A 21151-nucleotide genomic window follows, 5' to 3' on the forward strand; every position below is an offset into this window, starting at 1 on the left:
TTTTGCTGTTCCAGATGCAGCCTTTGACTTCACTCCCTGACCTTTTCGCTGCTCAGCACTGCCACTTGAGGCTTGCCAGCCCTTCTGCATTTCTTTGTCCATCTTGCATCACTTGACCCTTCAGCTACCAGAGGCTCTTCTCCATCTTGTCTCTTGTTCTGTGTGCTTCTCCAGGAAAAACTTGAGGATGTGATGTGTGCATAGCCAGTTTCCTGGCCTTCTACAGGTGGGGTCCTTCTTGACTCAGAAGTAGGCAGCTGGATTAGGAAGTGGTGAGACTGAAGCATCACTTGGAGCTGTCCGAAGAGTCTTTAATGGACAGGGGCTCTTAGCTGTGCCTCCTGCTGCCACAACTGTAATGTAGGGACAAAAAAGCATCTACCTGAAGATTTCTGTTTGCCTTTAAACAGCAAAAATTTAGCCTATGACAGGCGCCCAAAATACAGTGTGACCACATGATGCTGTAGTCACAGAAGTGCTGCAGTTGCTTTGCTTTATGTAGCGGGACTTCACAGGTTCTGGGGATGCTCGGGAAGACATCAGGTTACCCAGCTGTGCTTTCTACCAGCGAAACCGAGCATCTGGCACGCTTGGGTTTCCTACACACCAGTTTGGGCAGAAGGCTATCCTGAATACATTGAGGAAAAAGGTTTTTGAAGGTGTTTTTTTCCAGGGTCATTCCGAAGGGATTTTCAAAAATTTGAAAAATCCTCTGGCGCCCTTTTATTTGTGTCGGGCTGCAGGAGGGCGGGTTTGGGCTGGTGCTTGGGCAGCTTGGTGCCGCGACCCGGTTCGGACCAGGCTGAGCATGGGCTTCAAGGGAGCTGCTGCGGTGCGTGAGGGGTGGAGAAGGCTTGCTGGAAGTGAAAGCTGATGCAGCTTTGCATGCTGGAAGCGTGCCAGCTGGGCCATGAGAAACTCAAGGGGGAATAAAATCACACAGCAAGAGCGGGCTTCCGTGCCAAACATCTCGGTGCAGTCCGGGGCTTGTGTTGCGACTGGATTTGTCGTGCTGTAATAACTTTCTCCGAGGATTTCCTGGCAAAGGGCTGGGACTCGGAGGAGCTGCCCAGTCCTGTGTTTCCCTGTGTCCATACGACAGCAGGACATCTTGCCCGCAGCCAGCCCAGAGTGAATGGACCGTGCAGGATTTGTCCAGCTCTGCTCATTCCCGATGCTGGAGGCCGGCCACGTCAGTGGAGCTAGCTCTGGCAGGAGGCACGAGTTGTGTTTCCCATTCAGAAGATGGGTTTGAGGAATACGCTCCTTTAGTGCTTGAAAACGTAGTGGCTTTCTGCCTGGTCTCATAGGGGCGAGAGGACTCGCAGCGTGCTGATGTAATTCTGCACGTGCTCGTGTGTTATTTACATGCTGTTTGCACCTCGCTGTTCCCTGCGGCACTGCCAGCACCCTGATATTTCTGCAGTTTGTTTTTATGATCTTGGTGTTGAAGCAGCTGTAAAAACAACTGGTGAAAGTGAGCCAGCTGCTGGAATTTCTGATTCAGTCTGGTTTGTTGTAGGCAGACTCTGAAAGCAAAGGAGTGATGGAAAACAACAACAACAAAAAAATGGATTTTGGGATTTTCTGCAGGTGCCTTGCAAGGAGCAGGGGGTCGCCCGTGGAAATTATTTTGTCCTTTTCTAAGCTGTAACAACCTCCCTGCTGGCTGCAATGCTTTCCTTAAAATGTTTGCCAGTTGGCTTCCTGAGAACATGAGCTGGGGAGCTGCTTCCCCTATCTGCTTTGCCCCCCCCCCAAAAAGCCAGCAGTGCTGGAGAGATTTCTGCTGGGATGGAGAAACGCCGAGTACTTGTTAGGTGCATGTTCTGTCAGAGAGGGTGGCCTCGTGTAGGACAGGTAGGGCTGTCCTGGTTCCTCACACCTCCTCTGCACACGGGTGATGAGCAGAGGCAGGGTGTGAGCCTGTCTGGAAAACCTGCCACATGTGCTTGAGGTCATATATTGAAGATGATCCAGTCACTGCTTATTGTAAATAACTTCAGCTGAACCCCTGTCATTCTCCAGTTATTTGGAGAATGTCCTCTTGCTTTCTTACAACTGCTATCCATTTTACATTGATGTAGCAATATCCAGACACAAACTGGTGCTAACTGTCAAAGGGATTGTCTGTTCTACCAAGTGAACGTGTATTCCCATTCCTCATGTTCCTTAAAAGCTGAAAACAAACCTCTGCACTGCTGGTACCTGTTGGTGTGTTTGGTAACAGCCTTGCTTCTATCAGGGAACACAGCAGGCGTGCTGGGCGCAAAGGCGCCAGTATCTTTTGCCAAAGTCACAACAGAAAGCTTGTGTCTAGATGTTCCTAGTCAGAAACATCTCCTGCTTACAGGGGCTGGGTTTATTTTGTTCTTTTCCCACCCGGATGTGTAGAAACAACAAATGTCCTTAGGCAGCCAGCCTGGCCAGGCACTAGCAGCTGTGCAGGTTCCTGGCTGGGCAAGGATGGCTGCTGGTGGTTGTCCAGGAGAAGAAAGAGGTCGTCTTTCAGGCACTCAGACACTGAAATTTCACCCTTCATTTTGCATGCTGGCGCTTTTGTGGTTCTGGTTGCATTTTATTCTGTTTAAGTATATGCAATTTGGCACACTTGGGTCTCAGTTGGGCTTGTATTTCAACTGAGAATATCACAATGTGCAACCGAGAAAATCTTGATTTTTTTGAGCTCTAAACTTGGTAAGGTATCAAGAAAAGCCTTTTGAACACCAAGATTTAGCATGTGACTACACGGCTGTATGTAAAATATCTGTCTAGAATGTCTGTGACTGTCCAGATAAAGTAAGAAGCATAGCTTTAACAAGTCAAAAAGCCACTTGAAAATTTGTCAGTTCAATTCCAGCCTTCAGCGCTGTTGTGGACACATCTCACACCCTGAGTTGATGCACTAACGTTTTGTATGATTGGCAAAATGGCTATAAAGAGGCATAGCTGGACGCACCAATTTCAGCCATGGGGTTGGTTATAGCATGGGATGTGCAGCTGTTTTTTGTATTTACTGTCCACAATACCAGTGACAATAGTTAAAAAATAAAATAAAAACAGAAGCCTTATTATTTGGTGTGCTAAAGCCTGTCAGGGAATATTAAAAGGGTTGTCTGGCAGTGGGAAGCATCCTGCCTTCCTTGGTATGAAGACGTTCATTCCTCCTCAGTGCCTGTAATTCAGCAGCACTCAGTGTGAAAAATAGCTGCTGTCTTCCTCTGCCTGTGGAGATATCATACGCTATAGTTGAAGCAATTTTTGCCTCTTGCCTGCTTTTAAACAACTCATTTTGCTGTTACTGCTGTCTCTTATAGGTGAGCAGCGCTCACATGGCTGATGGGTGCTTGTATGCGAGTAAGCAGTCAGACGGTCAATGCCTTGCTAGCACTCTCTGGTAGTCGGGGCATGTTCATTTCTCAGCTGTGTTGAAAGGAACAGCTTTGTGCTGGGCTCACGATCTGATTCTTTTTCCTTTTCCCCTTCCTTTCTCATCAGGAGAGTTGCCCAGGCCCAGTATGGACGAACACACTGGCCCTGCGGAGAGTCCCCCTCCGAGCCACGGGCGGCACAGCGCCTTTAAGTGTGGGTGGCTGCGGAAGCAAGGAGGCTTCGTCAAGACCTGGCACACGCGCTGGTTTGTTCTCAAGGGGGACCAGCTGTACTATTTCAAAGATGAAGATGAAACCAAGCCGTTGGTAAGTGAAAGGAGGAGATGGGATGGGAGGTGAGGGAGAGAACTAAGTTCATACGAGCAGATTTGTCTCACATTTCAAGAAACCTCTCCATCTCTGTCACAGACTCAATACAACTTGAGATTTTGTTGCAGTGACCACAGAATGGGATCAGGCCTTGGCAATTAACATGGTTCTCCAACCACACTTGCTTCTAAAGCTTCCTTTTCCAGGTCAAGTTTTCCCATCGCAGCATTTTTAAGGGAGCATAGTCCAAATGAAGTTCAAGTAGTAAAAATCGGTCTGATGCGCTCACTTGAATCAGATGAATACACTATTTTGAAGGTACTGCTTATTTTTCTGCTGTTTAAAATCTTGAAGTACCACAGCTTTGTGCCTTCCTGGATAGGAAATCCCCTAAGAGTGCAGCCTGAATACATTGCCATCTGTAGCGTGGAATAGACTTGTGTCTGCTGCCTGCTTCTGTGGCGGTAATTTACTGCTCCTTAATGTTCATCTACTTTGCTATTTATTTAGCTTTTTTACAGGCATGCTTTAGGGCTGTCTGTCTCTAGAGTGCCATAAGAACAGAGTAAATAACTCTTGCCTCTCAGCCTAGGGCAGGTCTGAGCCACTGTGATAATAAGCTGAGAGACCTTGTGCTAGCACCTGCAGGAGTACGGTAGTCCTAGCTGTTAATCATCTCGTGATGTTGGAAAATGCTCTGAGAATTACATCTGTGCAGATACTCAAACACATAATCGCATGCACACTACTGATGCCTACTAAATTTTTGATGGTATGTGTTTATGGGGATTTAGCGGTGAGTTCAGAGATGTCAGACCTGCCTAAGCCAGTGTCCTGCATGGCACAGGCTGTGACAATTCATCAAGCTTTGCAGTCTGCATTAAGGTGCATGTGTTAAGAAAACCATTCGGTCTTCAGGTAATTGTTCCCAGAGAAGGTTCTTGTACAAGCAGCTTTCAGAGCTGTAGCTGTTGACCCTTAAAAATATGCCAGGCTGTATAGGTTGATTAAATAACCCATGGCAAATTTATGCTTTACACATTAGTATCAACAGTTCGTGAATATCCAATAAGTAATAATTTCTGGGGAATCAATGTATCGTTCACTATAGTTATTTTGGTAATGAAGAGTTTGAAAAGCAGACATCAAAATAAAAACGATTATGAGCCAGAGGCTGGAATTCAGGAAATACAGCTCTTCTTTTTGACATTTGGCAATATGTTCAGATGTGTTTGAGGATTTTGTCACTTACTGAGAGGTGTCAAAAAGCACGGAGCACCGTACAGCACTAGGAACCCCAAATTGTTTCCATCTCTCTGCCATTGACCAGCAGGATGACCTCAGAAGATGCTATTAACCTTGCTGCTTCCTTTTGTGAAATGGAGGTGGTTATTCCGGTCTTTGGATTGCTTTGATAAGTTTGGTAGCAGTTGATTAAATAGCTAATAGTTTGCTTGAGTCTTCCACTTTAATCTCAAGTAGTTTATAAAGACATATACAGATGAGAAGGTTTAAAGAAAAAACAAGTGCTACCAGCAGCATAATTTAAAATATTCTGCTAGGCTTGGAAGATGAATGAACGCCAACCCAAATGTGGGTCAGTCAAATGGTACATGTGTGTCGCTGAAATATGTCCCAGGTTGGATGCCAGGTACAGAAGGGTGTTTTTCCCATTAACTACGTGTAAGGATCTGCTGCATTCACTTTGACAAGAAAATTGATGTGACCTTGTAGGAACCCTGGTGTTCTTGCAGTGGAGAACTAAAGCCAAGAAGTCAACTGACAGCATGAATTTCCAGTGCGTGAGGAGGTCATTAGGAGATGGAGAGCAGCATTTTGCCATTATTTTATTGGCAGCGTACTGTGGCATCTGTGTTTAGGACAAATACCTGTTTCTTCACTACTGGACTGCACAGTCTGCATACAGTACAGCCACACATTTAGATGGTAATGGGATTAATGGGATGGAAGACATTCAAAAGGTGATTTTTTTTTTCCCCCAAAGTCAGATTGTAGTTTGTATTTTGCTTTTTTTTTTTTTTTGGTTGTGCCTGGAAGCAGGCAAAGACGTATGATTCCTGGTCCTGGGGAATGCTCTATTTCGTGTGTGCATTTATAGAAGATGGAAGAACGTGGGGAGGAGTGGACAGGGCAAGCCACTGAGTTTATCTGCATAGCTCTGATGCGAATTTGGGAAATGCAGGTTCCAGTTTGTGGTGTGAATTCAGTGAATGCCTGAGAACCAGTCTGCTTTACATTTTGGGCTTGGGTTCTGTCCAGTCCACACCAAAAATTACACCACGACGTTTGTATGTGTGGAAGTTAAGGAGATGTGAACGGTATTATGATGAGCAAAAGTTCACTAGAGTACAGCATTTTGTCAAAAATATGGCAGGCTGTTGGCTCAGGGTAGCAAATGTACAGCTTATCGGTCTTGGTGTGCACAAGAACAATCAAGTCCCTACCTGGTCGCAGAGCCCAGCTGTGGTGTCTCCACTCTGCCCTGCGCTCCATCCTGTTCCTTAGAGCCAGCACACCAGGTTCCCCCTGTGTGATAGCATCTAAGGTCAGAAGCCTAGGGAACATTTAGGTAGTTCAGCTACACTCCACCCTGAAAGCCTCTCCAATGCTGTACATTTTCTTTAAAATGTGAATATTAGTTTAATTTTCCTTGGTACTTCAGGCAGTTACTCCACGCTGTATGATGGGAGTAAAGAAAATAAATAATATCTGGTTATGTCGACACTATAACTAAATGGTTTCCACTTTGTGAAGCATGCTCATTTGCTGTTAGAAATATAAGCAGCTACAGCATGCTGTAGTGAATATATGTGTATGTCTCCTTGGTATCAGACTATTACATTTGAGTCATTAGCTGTCAGTGGGGAAAGGTCTCTGCCAATGTGTGTCAGCTGCCTGCAGGGGCACAGAGCTACTGAAGGAGAGCAGAGGGAAAAGAAGCAATACATGCCTGTTATTCTTCTAGTCAAGGTCAGTGAATTTTCATTGATTCCTTATTATCATCAAACACAATCTTACCCTTGTAATATTTTATCATTTATCAGTAAGAACAGCAGCCGTCTCGTGCTCTGATATCCTTGCAGTGTCTCAGGGGATCTGGCAAGGATGGCAACTCCATTTAGCGGAGATGCAGGCAGGGATAGCAAATTGATCTAGGTACTTCCAGAAGACAAAGTGAAGAAGTGAGCAAGCCTATAACATATGAAGAAATCTGACTTCTGATGATTCTGCGTAGTGTTTTCCCTCTTGGAGGTGGTTCAGGGTATTGTGTTGTTGGTCCTCTGCTGCCTCTGCTAGTCACTGTACTCCTGACAGCCCATTCTGCTTTAGGAAGCCAGCATTAAGCTGGATCTGAAGGTCACCTATCCAGCTCGAAATATGGGCAGCTGAGCAAATCAGCATTTAGCAGCCCCTCTTTCACAGTACAGCTGTTGTTTATTGGCAGCTGATGAAAATGTCTGTCTTGCTTTCCCCTCTGCCCAGGCTTAACTTGGGTAGTTGGGTAAGCGGCAGGAGGGAACTTGCAGGTTCGATGGCTGTGGGGCAGCTCTGCTGTCACACAGCCCTTGTGTTACGTGCTGAGGACATGAGGTTTGGGGATCAAAGCCAGGTAACCTGTCTGAATGGAGCAGCGCTGATGTGGGGCTGTAAATGAACCAGAACAGGCAAGTTCACCCACTCTCAACTGTTTTAGGCACCTGTTCAGTTGCCATCATACAGCTGTGGCCTATGTGGTTTTACGGAATTGAATTTGAGGTGTGTAATGGGATCCCAAAGAACTATGAACTTTGGCCTTCAGGAAATACTTTTGGTGTGTGCCTAAAAGTTGAGGTTGATCTGCTCTTTCAGTTGATAACCCATCCTGAACTTCCTGGTGTGCATTTTTATCCTCTAGGTTTTGGCTTAAGTAATGTGTAACAGCATTCATTTGCTCGCAGGATCTTAGCCAGACCCTGGCAAGGAACAGTAGATAGGAATGCTAAGGTGTAAACCTTAAAATTGGGATTTGAGTGTCTTTGGAAACTGAATAACTGTCTGCTGGAATCTTAAGCACAGGTAACCACCGTCTGTCTGTAAGGGGAAGACTGTCTCTGATGTACAAACAGAATATTTTAAAGTACTCATTTCTGGCAAAATATGCGTGCTTCATTTAATCCCGTTTGTGTGGAGCAAAAAGAACCACCACGGGCAGCCAATTCCATTTATTGGGATTAATAGGATACAAGTGACAAAATTTTGTTATCTTTTTAATATAAAACAAAGCTTGGAATGAATGCGTTAAATAGAGACTAGTGTGATAATTATCAAAATGGAAATGGAGCCTGTCAGTAGGGGAAGCCTCTCAGTACGAGTACTGGATGTGATGAAAAATGGAACATGGTGCCTTTTTATGAGTTAAAAAGGAATGGATAATAATGCAGGGCAGGTAGGAAAACTTAATTGTACGTGCATGTTAGAACCGCATCATGAGAAATGGCTGTCTGTCCCCGTTACCTGGAGGATTTCTGGTAAGGACAATGAGAGTTTGATTTGCCTTGGTCCTCGTCTTTGGATATCCACAGGAACCAGCTTGCATGTAAATACAGCACAGCAGCTGCTCCGCAGGTTGCTTGGGTGGCGAGAGCGGCTCCTCGCTCGCGTGCAGGGGAGGAGGATGTGCAGCACCCACCCTCTGAGAGCCTCACTGCTTGGGTCTTGCTCAAAGACCTCTTGCCAACTGTGAAGGAAAAATTAATCAAGCAGTCATGCAGATGTCACAAGAAACCTGGGGTTTCAACAGAGCAAGCACGCTTCTTGGCAATTCCACCAGAAACTCAATGTGCAGAACTAAATTATATGGGATTTTCCTGAGATGACCGGTGATGCTCCCTGATTATGAAGGGGTTCGCCAGAACAGCTTTCTAGTACTGAATACTGATTTGGGAGGGTGATGAATTCACAACTGTTTAAAAAAAAGAAAATTCCCCACCTTTCTCCTCTGTCCCCCTCAACAAAGGAAAACTGAAAAAAAAAACCTGAAAAAGAAAGAAACAAAAAACACAACAGAACTGTAAAATACACTTGAACCTGTTCCCATGGATGGAGTGGAATGGAAGGACACCGTGTTGGATGCTGGATGAAGATTTTAACAGAGCCAAATGCCCTGGTTTACTGCAAATACAGTCAGCTGCCAACAACATTTCTAACAGTAACATGCTCCAGGGTGTTCCTGATCAAAGGCTGCCAGCTGGGCCTGCTGAATTTTGTCTAAAATACCAAGAGCAAATAGCGACCCCATTTTTTGGATGTTTGAAAGGGTCTTGTTTTAAGTGGCTTGCAGACTTGCATACTCGCTGCTGGCTGAGTGCTTCTTCTGGGGCTGTGAGCACTGCAGGTCTCAGCAGAGCATGGGGCCGAGCTCCATGCAGCCGCAGCCTGGTTGCTCTTGCTCTCCTGTTGTTGTTCTTTCAGCCAGAGCATGAACTTGCCCTTATTTCCTTTCCCTGCATGGCTTTTGACTTCGCTCACTGCAGAAAGGTACTGCTCTTTTCAGCTTTGCACACATCGTGCAAACTTGGCACATGTTTTGGGTTAGCTCCATGTCCCTGATGCCGTGATTTTTCTTGAAACACTTAGTGGAAGGAAGAGAAGCCTCTATGAGACATGTCTTTCTACTTAGGGCAAGTGCATTTTTTTCCTTTCTCATCATTCTTGGTCTTCATTCACTGAACATAAGGCCTCAAGTTTTAAATCAACTTGTTAACCCTCTGACTAAATGAGTTTCAGAATAGACGAGGAGGGCTGTATCCTGTGGGATGTGAGTTGCAGGATCTCCTGTTCTCGGCTTGTTTTCTGCCTGAGAAAACCAGGTAAAACCTGGCGCGGCAGCAAGTGAAGCAATCCAAGGACTGGTCCCCTTCACACAGCAAATGGCCGTGGTGGCTGGTTGATGCTGAAAGTGAAGTGAAAGCCCCAAAACTGCTTGGGGCCTTTTTTTTAATGAGTTTTCTGGGAATGGCTTCACAAGCGCATGAACGTAAGTGGGCTTGTGCAGCTCGGGCAGTGAAGTTTCGGGAATAAAGAGGTGGTTGTGGAGGGATAGGTCTTAACCTGCACGTTCAGCAGAAAGTTCTGCCGCTTCTAATGCTGTGTCTTGAAGCTTATCGGTTGGCTGGTGCTGCAGGTTTCAGGGATTTACTTGTAGATACACTTTTTTCACCACAGTGGTCTCAGTCAGGGTTATTAAAGGTATAATACGTTTTGTCAGTAGATACCCATGGGAATTTTGTACTAAAGAGTTCAGGGTGATAAGGCAAAGTATTTTGAAACCGTGGTGTTTCTGATGCCATCACTCTGTTGTTTGGGAAAGGTTTCTCAAATTCACAGGATTGAATTTCTGTCCTGAGCCTGAGGTGAATATCCACGAACTCATTCACTGAGGTGCTCAGCTGCGAGGTGATCAGATTCCAGCTTTAATCCCCTCTTCTGCTTCTTTCAGACCAAAAATGTGGGCCTGAGTTTTCAATAACTCTTGGTTTTGTTCTGTCCCTGTGGAACAAAAAAGGTGTCTTGTCTAGTATGAAGTCCCAAATGAACTACAGGAGTGCCACTGAAGGCTGCACAGAGTCACGGGTTGTGTGCCAGGTTCAGACAATTCTTGCTCAGTGGTTTGCCCCTGACTGGTGCTGCTAGAAATTCACTTTTCCCTTGGAGATGGTTTGTAGGATTTAGTGCAGTGCAAGGAGTGTTCAGTCTTACTTCATTGGCTTGGCATGCAGCTGCTGCGTTAATGTCTGTCCCTGTAGTGGGGACATCTGCAAACCACAGCCTGTTCCCGCAGCCATCCCTTCGACTCCCTGCATACCTCATTGCACAGGGCTTGCAGCTCTCCCTCCTCCCTTGGTTTCCGTGGATGTCTCAGGTGCAGCCTTTGTCCTTCCTGCGCAGAATAATGAGCAGCTGATCCCACGTGAGAGCCTACATGGCAGGCACTGCAGCCCCAGCTCCTCTCCCAGAGCCTTTTTGGGGAGAACGTCTGTGTTTCCAACCTTCTCTGTCTTTGTTCAATCCAAACTGGAAGTGAGTCTTTTGGTAAATATTTTTACAATAGAACAAAGCACAAACCCTCATGGTGTCGGTGGAGGATGTTAGCACCACTGCCCATGTGTGTGTACAGAGCTGAAGCTCTCGAGTACGCTACCATGTGTTGTGTAAACTGGGTATAATTACAATCAGCCAGCAGCTGCTGCTAGACTGGAAAAATAGGCACTCTAATAAGTCATTGAGTAGCCAGCAGCTTAATGTAGGTTCTTGGTGGCCAGTGCATCTGTGTCTCCCCGACATTCACTGTACTGCCCCTGTCTCTTTGATGGAGTGTGCAGCTTGGTGTAAAATCCTGCAAGCTGTGCTGCAAAGCCTGCCCGATCAGGCTGCAGGACATTTGGTCAACTCCTAACTAGGAGCTGGTACAGTCAGCTTCCAACGCAGCACGTGCTGTTAAACCAGTGTTCAAGGCGTGCTAAAGTTTAATTTGTGTTGTGTTATCTCACGCAGGCTGTAGTTAAACATCCCTATTCAAAGAAATTCTGCGTGTGTGTTGTGGTTTAACCCGGCTGGCAGCTAGGCACCACACAGCCGGTCGCTCACCCTCCTCCCTCCCTCTCTGGGACGGGGGAGAGAATCACAGAATCACAGAATTTTCTAGGTTGGAAGAGACCTCAAGGTCATCGAAACAGGAAGATTAAGCCTGTGGGTTGAGATAAAGACAGTTTATTAAGACAGGAAGAAAAATAAAATAATGATAATAGTACTGCTACTAATAATGTGTACAAACAAGTGATGCACAGTGCAGTTGCTCACCACCCGCTGACCAATGCCCAGCCTAAGCCCGAGCAGTCCGTCCCCCCCCCCCGGCTAGCCACCCCTATCTATTGTTCAGCATGACCCAATAAGGTATGGAATACCCCTTTGGGCAGTTTGGGTCACCTGTCCTGGGTCTGTCCCCTCCCAGCTCCTGCTGCACCCCCAGCCTGCCCGCTGGCAGGACAGAGCAAGAAGCTGAGACGTCCTTGGCTTGGTGTAAGCACTGCTCTGCAACAATTAAAACATCAGCATGTTATCAGCACTCTTCTCATCCTAAGCCAAAACATAGCACCCTACCAGCTACTAGGAGCAAAATTAACTCTGTCCTAACTGAAACCAGGACAGTGTGCTTGCTGATTTCTCATGTACTGCTAAGGGACCTCTTCCATGCAGTTGCTGTAGTAACCAAGGAGTGATGATTTTTTAGCAGCATTTGTACAAGCCCATTGCTTTCAGCTCTGTTCAGTGGGGCTGTGTAAATGCTCTTCTCTGTGAACATGACGGAAAATGGCCTGGATCCTATGCAAGCTCAAAGGGTGAAGGCATGCTATTTAATACTGATGCCATGGATGAAAGGCCTTCCTGAACGTGGTTGTTATTAGGGCCTGGGGGTTGCCACATGTGCCCTGGCAAGCTGAGACAGACCTCTGCAATCCCTTGTACAGAACAAGTTCATGAGAGTGGCCGTCACAGGGGGGTTGGTGTTGGCAGCCTCACAACAGGGGCCAAGGGCTGAATGGTGATGGAAGCAGCTAAATTAACTTCCCCTGCTGGAGGGACGTCCTTTTAAGCAGACTTAGCACAAAAGTTGGACTAACAAAAGCTCTCTCTGTTACTGCTAGGGCTGCTGAATAAAACCCATTACGCTCCTTCACTGTGCAACTACCCACAAAGAGCTCCTGCTCTGAGTAGCTGCAGTGTCTCCAAGAAAAATCAAATGCTTTGAGCTCCTGAGCGGTGACCAGAAGCACAGAGGCAGTGGTGAGGACTTGCACAGCCCAGGCACGTGTTTCAGAGGCCTGTTGACATGCTGCAATGCAGGTGGTGGACAAATGGACATGAGGCTGTGATTTAAGCAGCAGGCTGATGCTTTAGGGCAAACTTGCTGGTCTCTGTTACTCTGACAAATGGCTGTTCCAGCCTAGCGACAGTACTTGGCACTTTAAGGATGTGGAACAATTAAAAACTTGCATGTCTGTGTTTTGTGTCTACTACAGTAAGCAGTCGTTTTGCTGGAATGAGCATAGGCCCCTGTTCCCCACTTGGTCTTCGGTGAGGACTAATCCTTATTTTTTCTCTTCCCTGTTTAGTTGGAGCTTTCGTATCCTAAAAATGCACATGGAAATAGCACAAGTGCTCTAGGAGGGTGCAAAAAAAGTGAGTGAGCAGCCAGCAAAAACGTGGAAGTGTTTATCTGTATTGGAGCCCAGGGAGCGTGTGGGAGGCTTGCAGGTTTTTTCCTTTTCCTTGCCTCAAGTGCACTAAGTGATGCTGCACTGGGGAGAAAGAGTGTTGTGGAAGAATTGGGGACTGCCATTGGTATTAAATTTACCATGTGCCCCTTTGCTTCCAAGTGTAGAGGTGCCAGAGTTCCTCCCCGGGTCTACGAAGGATGGCTGTCGTGTTGGGTACCAGTGATAACTGCAACTCTGTCCAGCTTCTGCGAGCCAAAAGCATGTTTAGCAAATGACTTAAAGGTAAACTGAAAACTAGGTGGTTGCTCAGTTCATTTTGATAAAATCTGTCCTTTCTAGTACAGAATCAGTAACCATGGAGAGCCTGAGAGTGAGCCTCCCAGCTGTTCCTGATCGACGTGGTTTAGGGCAGTATGACCTCTTTGTCTTTAGTCTCCAGTCCAACATAAAAAATGAGTTTCCTCTGAGACAGAAGCTGTGCTACATAAACTTTTACAGAAGTGTAGAAGCTGTGCATTACGAAAATCTCCATTTCGACAGGGGGAAGGTTGCCTAAAGAAACATTTTGAGAAAGCGCTTCATAAGAAACGCTGCCATAGTCGGTCGGTGTTAGTTGCAACTCCCATTGGTGATTTGGTGAAAAGGATAAAGAGGAGATGGATCTGTGACGCCTGCTGAGCTCAGGTGAGGCATAAGGCAGCGCTGGGCAAGGACAGGAGATGCAGCAAAGCAAAGCTTGTTTGCTGTAACCTTTCTTGAGCTGTTCTTGGGGTCAGTCTCTCGAGCATCCAAAGTGCTACATTTCTTCTAAGGGGAGAAATTGGCCGAATGGAGAAAACGGTGAATTTCCACATGATATCAGAGCTCTTGTGTCCCCAGGTATCTTGCCAGGAATGGAAGGCTACTCGGGGAGGAAGCTTAGCACGACGTGTGTAACAGCGGGCTCCCAAAGCAATGCCCCTTGCTCTGAGAATTCACGGATTAGTCTGGAAGGAGTCCAGCGTTAGATTTCATTCACAGCCTAGGTTGTAAAACATTTATGTTGTGTTTAACTAGCCTCAGATCAACAGGAGATCTTTTTCCTTTTGCTTCCTGGGGTTGATTGTTATTCCAGGTGTGTTTCTTAATTTTCTTTCTGTATTTATATAATGTCATTTATATAACCAGCACTATCTGGGAAAAGGAGGTACTAGCCACAGCTGAAAAATAAAGCATACAGAGCCTCTGTGTCAGCCTTTCTGATACACTGAAGTTTTTGGCTTACAATTTTCTGGCTGATTGCCTCATTTTTGAAGAGGTGAGGTGGAGGGAACAGGGAAAAATAAATCTTTGGTACTTTATAATGTGACAGTAAGAAGAAATGCTTACAATACATTTCTTCCCGCTGGCTCACACCAGGACGCAAGTCAAACCTACCATTTTACGAGCAACTAAGCTGTTCTCAGCCAGTTGCAGCCAGGGGCTCACGTACCTTGTGCTGCGGAGATGCCAGGGAGGAAACGGTGGGCTTTTTTTTTCCCCCTTAAAATAGTCTCCCAATTCTACTGAAGCACTTGCTTCAATCAGGAGAGTTAATGACCTTCTGGAGCAGGCACCAGAGCTGTTGCTGGCTCTTGGCATCTGCAGCTCGGACTCTGGTGAAGGAGCAGGTCCCGGCTCTTGGTGCTGCGCTGTCCACACCACTTGGACGCGGGAGCACCGCAGCCCTGCTTTCCCCACCCGTGCACTCAGGGGTTTGGGATCAGCGCGCTATGACCCAGCTTTTCGGGGGCTGTTTCTCACAAAGAGTGTGAGTGTGTTGGTGACTGTGAGGAGCGCCTTGCATCCCATTCCAAAAGCATGAGCGTGGGCCAGTGTTTGTTTTAGTTGTGTAATAGCTGGCCCGGTAAACAGGGATTATTCTGATGTCCCTTTGCTGTACTGGGAAGAAGTATCCCATTAACTGAGTGAAGAAAACATCTACTGCTCTGAATTCTCAAATGGCTGGTCTAATGTCTAAATCGGGGCCTTTAACGTGGCGAATAGAGCTAATTAGCTGATGTAGCTGCCACAAAGCACAGGGCAGTACAATGAAGACACCCACTCTCGGCTGGTGTTGGCAGCACAGCTGTATTCTTCTAGTTTTGCAATAGGTTGACTTGAATGCTAAGTGAAGTAAGCATTTCTTACCAAGTGTTTAATTAGGCAGAATGAAGGTCTGCTGGGTTGGCTTGTTGCTGCTTTTCACCATTTCCCAGAAGATGAGAGCACTCTCACCGTTACCTGGGTCCCGATGAAAATCCCAACGTCGTGTTAAATGCCTGTGAGTGCACTGCTGTTCTGGGAACCCCAATGGAGCAGCTTGGCCCAACGTGAGCAGTGTGGGCCACACATGTCTCTCTCCTTGTCCTTTCCATTGCCGGGATCCTGCTCATTCTGCTGCCTCTGCGTGTGGCTGGGTGACAAGGGGTCTCTGTCAGCAGTCTGCAGTGTGCTACAGGGACATGGAAATGCAGGACTTCTGTCAAGACCAGCTTTTCTTCAAAAAGCTTGACTTCAGCATGCTCCTGCTTGGCTCCTCCTCATCCCATCGCACTGTGCTCCCGGAGAAGAGCAAGCAGGGAGGACTGGGAGAGGTTACACGTGGTGTGCAGAGCTGCACTGTCCTCCTGATGAGGGCCTTGAATGCGTTAGACCTTGGGAGGGAAGGTGAAGTGGTCAGAGGGGCCCGAAGGAGAAATACTAGTGGTGGTGTGTAGCCTCCAAGACAGTAACCTGAGATGGAGAGAAGAGCGTGTTAAACGAGCGGCTGGAGAACAGCACCAGGGCTTCACAGCAGGTGTGGGGAGGAAGAGCTGGACTTGCAGGACCGAAGGAGCTGGTAAGAAATCCATGAATCTGTTAACCACCATTCCTCACGTTCTCTGTTTTCTTCAGAGGATAATTATTTGCTGGCATTATTTTGCCTGGCTCAGCTTGTGAGACTCAGTGTACATCTGCAAATGGCATTAACTTCTCCGTTTGGCTTGCAGAGCTTTCTCATAAAAGCCTGTAGCCACTATTGTTTTTAAAACCCTAGGCAGTTCACAGTGGAGCTCAGGAGGATGTGCTCTGTGGATGGTACAGGAACAAAGGGGCTTTTTTTACAGAATTCTCTTGAGCTCTCAGTGTGTAGACGCTTTTAAATTAGTGTTTGACAATAGGATAATAATGCTGAGTAAATGAGACGACAAAATGCTAAAAGATTTCTGAGACATTAGAACAATGCATTTGGTTCTCTCCCATCAGTGGTAACGCCAGCAGTGGAACAAATGGCTGCTGAAGAATGGAACCAGCTGAAGGGGAAAAAAAAAACAACTATTCTCCTATGAACTGTGTCCAGCAGGTCCCCAGTGTGTCGCAAACATCCAGGAAGAGCATAAAGGCTTTCCATGTAGGGTGGCTGCGAACAATAGATGCTATCCAGGAAAGAACTGCTGCACGTGATGGAGTTCACTACTGTGTGGGGAGCCAGCAAGAAGGTGGCTTGAGAGGTTTGTCTATTAAGTGCTTAAAGAAAGCTGTGATCAGCAGCCTTGCAAGATGCTGAGCACATCAGGGTTCAGGGAAAGAGATGTCTGTAGGGACAAATGCTGGAAGGTGGCTGTCTTTTCTCACCTGACCCCAAAGGTGATGATGCTGTTAGCTTAGCGAGCAGAGCCTACGCTCTCCTGACAAGTGCCCTGCTATATCAGAAGTGTCCAAGTGCTTGCAGATGGAAGTAGACAAAAAGTTTGGGTTTTTCTTTGCATCCAGCAACACGTTGTCTGCACGAAACACAACAAAGCCGCAAGTGCTGACAGCGCTGTGAATCAGAAGACAAACAGGGAAAAAGCCTGAGGAAGACCTGGGCTTACTGCTGCTCTGCGCACATGGCAAGCTGCAGCACAGCAGAGCCTCGGAGGGGTTATAAATAAAACACTGAGCAGCTACAGGAAAAAATGGAGTGAGAGCGGAGAGAGGAGGACCACAGGCAATGAAGTAGCCTGTGCTCAAGTGTACGCTTGAAAATTCAGAGGACTTTTTACATGGGTGTCTGTTTTGCTTGCTTCCCAGCAGAAGGATGGCCTGCCTGCCCAGGGGCCGCCTGTGCCCAGGTTGCCTCCAGCAGCAGTCCCTGGCAAATCCACTTGTCCCATGGAGCTTTGCCTGCCCCTGCTGTTGCAGGGACCTGGTAGCTGAAAGCCACTCAGGGGTTGTGACCATCTCAGTGTTTCAGGAGGTAAACGTACGTCTTTGCTTTTCCAGGGAGAGCAGATGTTCCATCACTTCACTAGCTCTAGGTACAGTTTCATTTCCTTAGTCCGTATTGCACTAGTTTTCCAACTGCATATAAATACCTTACTCATGTCTGCTGATACAGCTAAAATATCATTTTTTTCTGGGTGGTGAGGTCTTAAAAAAAACAAAAAGGTATATTTTTCCTTTTAAGGCTATTTAGGTCATAACAATGATAGTTGCGTTAGTGAGAAATGCCTTAAAACCAGCTATAAACGCAGATCCTGGCTTTTAGATATATATATATATATTTTATTTATTTTTAGAATCAGTTTGTAACAGGCTGGTGAGCACTCCTGCAATAGGCTGCTGGGCACAGAGCCTGGCGTTACGTGCCAGGCGGGGCACTCGCAGCGCTGCCGCGGGACTCGAGGTGGGCGGCTGGGCAAGTTTTCATTGGCACCAACACCCAGCAAGGTCTGAGAAGCGCCTTGCCTTTTTTATGATGCTGGGCAGCAGTAGCTGGGGGATGCGAAAACAGATTGTGTCATGGCTGAGGTCAGTCCCCAGGCAGCGGTGCATGGCAGCTGGAAGGTCGGCTGCGGCTGTTCTGCTGGGGGCTTGGGCAAGCAGGGGCAGGGGAGAAGGGTGCTGACAAGCAGCAGGAGGGGAGGGGAGTGCAGGTGACAGCAGTTATGTGCAGGGAGCAATAGGTCTTACTTACCTGATTGTGTTCTCGAGCAGCAGCTGTGTCACCAAGGGCTACTTAAAAGGGGGCCTCAGCTGCTGGCCATGCAGGTGTTGCACTTGTAGTGGGTGCTGGTGCCTTCAGCTTGGGGCTTGGCTTCTCTGCAAGGCTCTCAGAAAAGGGTACTTCTGAACTGTTTTGGTGATGAGGAAGGGATAAGGTTCTCAACATGGCTGGAGGAATGCGTGCTTCAGGTGAGCGTGAGGCTCGTTTGGCAGAAACCCGGGGTCTGCCTGGGTTGTGAGTTACGGAAGTTAAGTTTCTTTGTTGTTGTGTGCCCTGGACCTGTGTTTTTTTAGGGAAACAGAGAAAACAGTATTGCTGAAAAAGGAATGAAATTCTTATGTATTCGGCTCTTGCCTACACAAGCACCCCAAGCAATCTTGTGAAAATGAGCAAAGAAACTAGTTTCTCCATTCACCTGGAAGAACTTGGTGAAACTACCAAGTCAGGTACTTAAAGACACTTTCTAGTCTGTGGGATATGTTTGGTATGGCACAAGGAGCACTGAGCTTCCCACGGCTGAAGAAATTCAAGGGCACTGTGCCACGTGGGCAGGGATGCCAAGAAAGCTGCAATTACTCGTTGCTGCCCAGCTTCTCTTATCCAGGTGCACAGTGGTGGAAATGTAAAACAAAACAAAAAAAAAACACACAAAAAAATGTCCTCTAGACCAGAGATCTGGAGGCACTTAGAGCATGGCCGGGCTTTGTTGCCTTGCTGAGAGGCTGGGTGAGGAGGAAGGCTTCCCGTGACTCCCTTGCAGGTGGGAAGGGTGGGGAACAGTGGAGGGATGTGCTGGACGTTGTGTGCCCTCCCAGACTTGTTTGGGTAGGTTTTCAGGTAACTGTGAGGTGCTTTCAGACAACACATAGTGCTTTTCATCTCAGGATTGCTCATTATTTTAGTACAGACATTACCTGTGCTCTGCTGTTTTAGCAAATCCTGAAACTGGGGGCTGATTTTTGCCCAGAGAGAAGAGTGGACAGCAGAGTAACATTCAAATTTATACTGTTTAATCCAACATTGTTCATAACCTTTTTGGAAGTGCTGCATATCACTTAAAATGCAAAGTGGCATGAAAATTGTGCTATCGCCTTGTGCAGGAGTTTTCTCAGAAATGCAAACATGATTGATGTCTGCAAGCCAGATTTTCTGTAAGGAATGTACCACCCCCTGTTGAATTCTACAGGATCACTTTGTCAAACCCTAAAACACAAATCCATACCAGTCCTGCATCATTAAAACAGAGAGCAAGTGAGCATGGGTGACAGCTCCCAGCAGTTTTGCATCAAGAAAGAAACAGTCCCCATAAGTTAGAGGACTGTTGCTGTTCCTCTTCTGCAGCACAAAACCCAGCTTGCTGGGACAGAACGTGCGGCCACAGACCGCCTCGATGATGCTCGTGGCAGGATGCCCAAAGTAATGCGGCAGCAACAGGGACAGAGCCTGCTATGAGGCTTAACCCAAGGGGCAAAGCAGGTCCAAGGGGTGGAGGCACCACTGGGCTGGAAGTGCTCAGCTGGACACAGCAACTGTATGACCACTGAGGCTGTTTTGTGGAGGAGGCAAGCACTGAAAATCAGTTGGCTGTATCATCAGCCCTGAGGCTGCAGCGGGTAATTAAAATACATTAATATGGCTTTAATGATGGGGAAATTAAGATCTTCATTTGAAGGAAGCACTTGATCATGAGGGGATGACCCTGTATTTTAGTAAGGTTTTGTGGAATTAAGCTAGAAATTGTTCTGAGGGCGTGCTGAGGTGCCTGCCGTGCAGGCAAGCAGACAGAAGCTGGAGTTTGAGCCGTGGCCTGCCCTTGGAGGACTCTTCCAGGCAGTCAAAACTCACAGTTCGCTTTTTTACTCATAAAGTACATATTTCCCAAAGTGTAATGAAAGCGTAATAAATAATATTATACTTCAGAACCTGAAGTGCAAGGACAGCCAGTGAATACAGCTTGGTCTTGTTTCTGTTCCTGAATTGCTGTTGAGTATCAAGCCTGCCCTTGCTCACTGTTTCCTAGGAAATTCACTTGTCTTTGCTTCTGGCTGTCAGCCCCTCCAGCTGGTGTTTGTGTTTTGGTTGGAGACACATTCAAGCTGGATGCAGAGGGTCCAAGTAAAGATGTTGGTGATTTGGAGATCAGAGGTGGTATTTTAATGGCAACAGCGTCAAGTGCAGCTCTCAGTAGTGGTGTGTTACTTTGCTCTTTACTTTATTTATTTATTTATTTTTTAATCCCACTTTTGGTACCGTATTAAAAACTTCAGCAGCAGAGGCCTTATTTTCGCTACCTGGCTTTGCCAAGAAGCATTGCTATGTAGAATGAACAAGAACTGAATACAGAAAGCACTGAGATGTTGACAAAATCAACATTTCTTCGCCATACAAAACATAGGCAGTCTTCTACCGTGCTTTCTAATACCAGAAATATTTTTTGGCCCTGTGGTCACTAGCAGCCCCCTTACCTATGCATGTTTTTTTACGGTGTAATTAGAGGCTTGTGGCAGCCAGTGAGGAAGGCGAGGCAGGCAGCCTTCACAGGGACTCTTCCCTCGTTGTAAAGTGAAGATGGCAAGTTGCTAACAGGGGACCTGTTCCCTGTAATCTCGCCTAATCCCTTTTGTGCATTAGGCTAATACCGACGTCAGGTCAGTGGCGAGTAGCCTGAGGGAAGCAGTGCTGGAGTATTCCCAATGCCAAACTCATTCTAAATGGTGAAAACGTTGCCTTGAAGTTCCCCAACTACTAGGGACGGTAAGCAGTTCAGTGATAATTGCTTCTGTCTACAGCCTGACCCTTGCACGCTGCTCCATCTACCGTGATGAGCTTTTTAATGATCTTTCTCTTTTCCCATTTCAAGGGAATTTCAACGCTGTAGGAGGTCTGTGTCCATTCAAAGGGCCGTCCTGGTGACTTTTGTCTCCGTTCCTTTTATTTACTTGGATCTGGTACAAGTGACGCCTGGCTCCTCAAGTAACAAAATGAATAGCTCACAGGAGAGCCTTGTTAGTCTTTAAATGAAAATAATTGGGTTCTTTTAGCCTATTAGTGCTTAAGAATAGCCTGCTCTAAGTCCATTACCCCTGGGATAAAGGCTGTATTTGCAGCTGAAGGAGCAGCACGTACAACATGAGGAGTTGCTAAGGAAAGCAGCTTTCCGAGTCCTCCGCCAAGCCCAATGA

The 21151-nt window shown here is 46.8% G+C and overlaps 1 protein-coding gene across 1 annotated transcript in view; it reads left to right on the forward strand.

Annotated features, from left to right (window-relative positions):
* ARHGAP24 (Rho GTPase activating protein 24) overlaps positions 1-21151 on the forward strand; it is a 168801-nt gene that overhangs the window by 17149 nt on the left and 130501 nt on the right. The window contains exon 2 of the mRNA XM_084285504.1: positions 3499-3698. Coding sequence (XP_084141630.1) covers positions 3519-3698 — 180 coding nt within the window. The 5' untranslated portion in view covers positions 3499-3518. The remainder of the gene's footprint in view (positions 1-3498; positions 3699-21151) is intronic.

Source organism: Netta rufina, assembly GCF_964035555.1.
Source record: "Netta rufina genome assembly, chromosome: 4".
Lineage (NCBI taxonomy): Eukaryota > Metazoa > Chordata > Aves > Anseriformes > Anatidae > Netta > Netta rufina.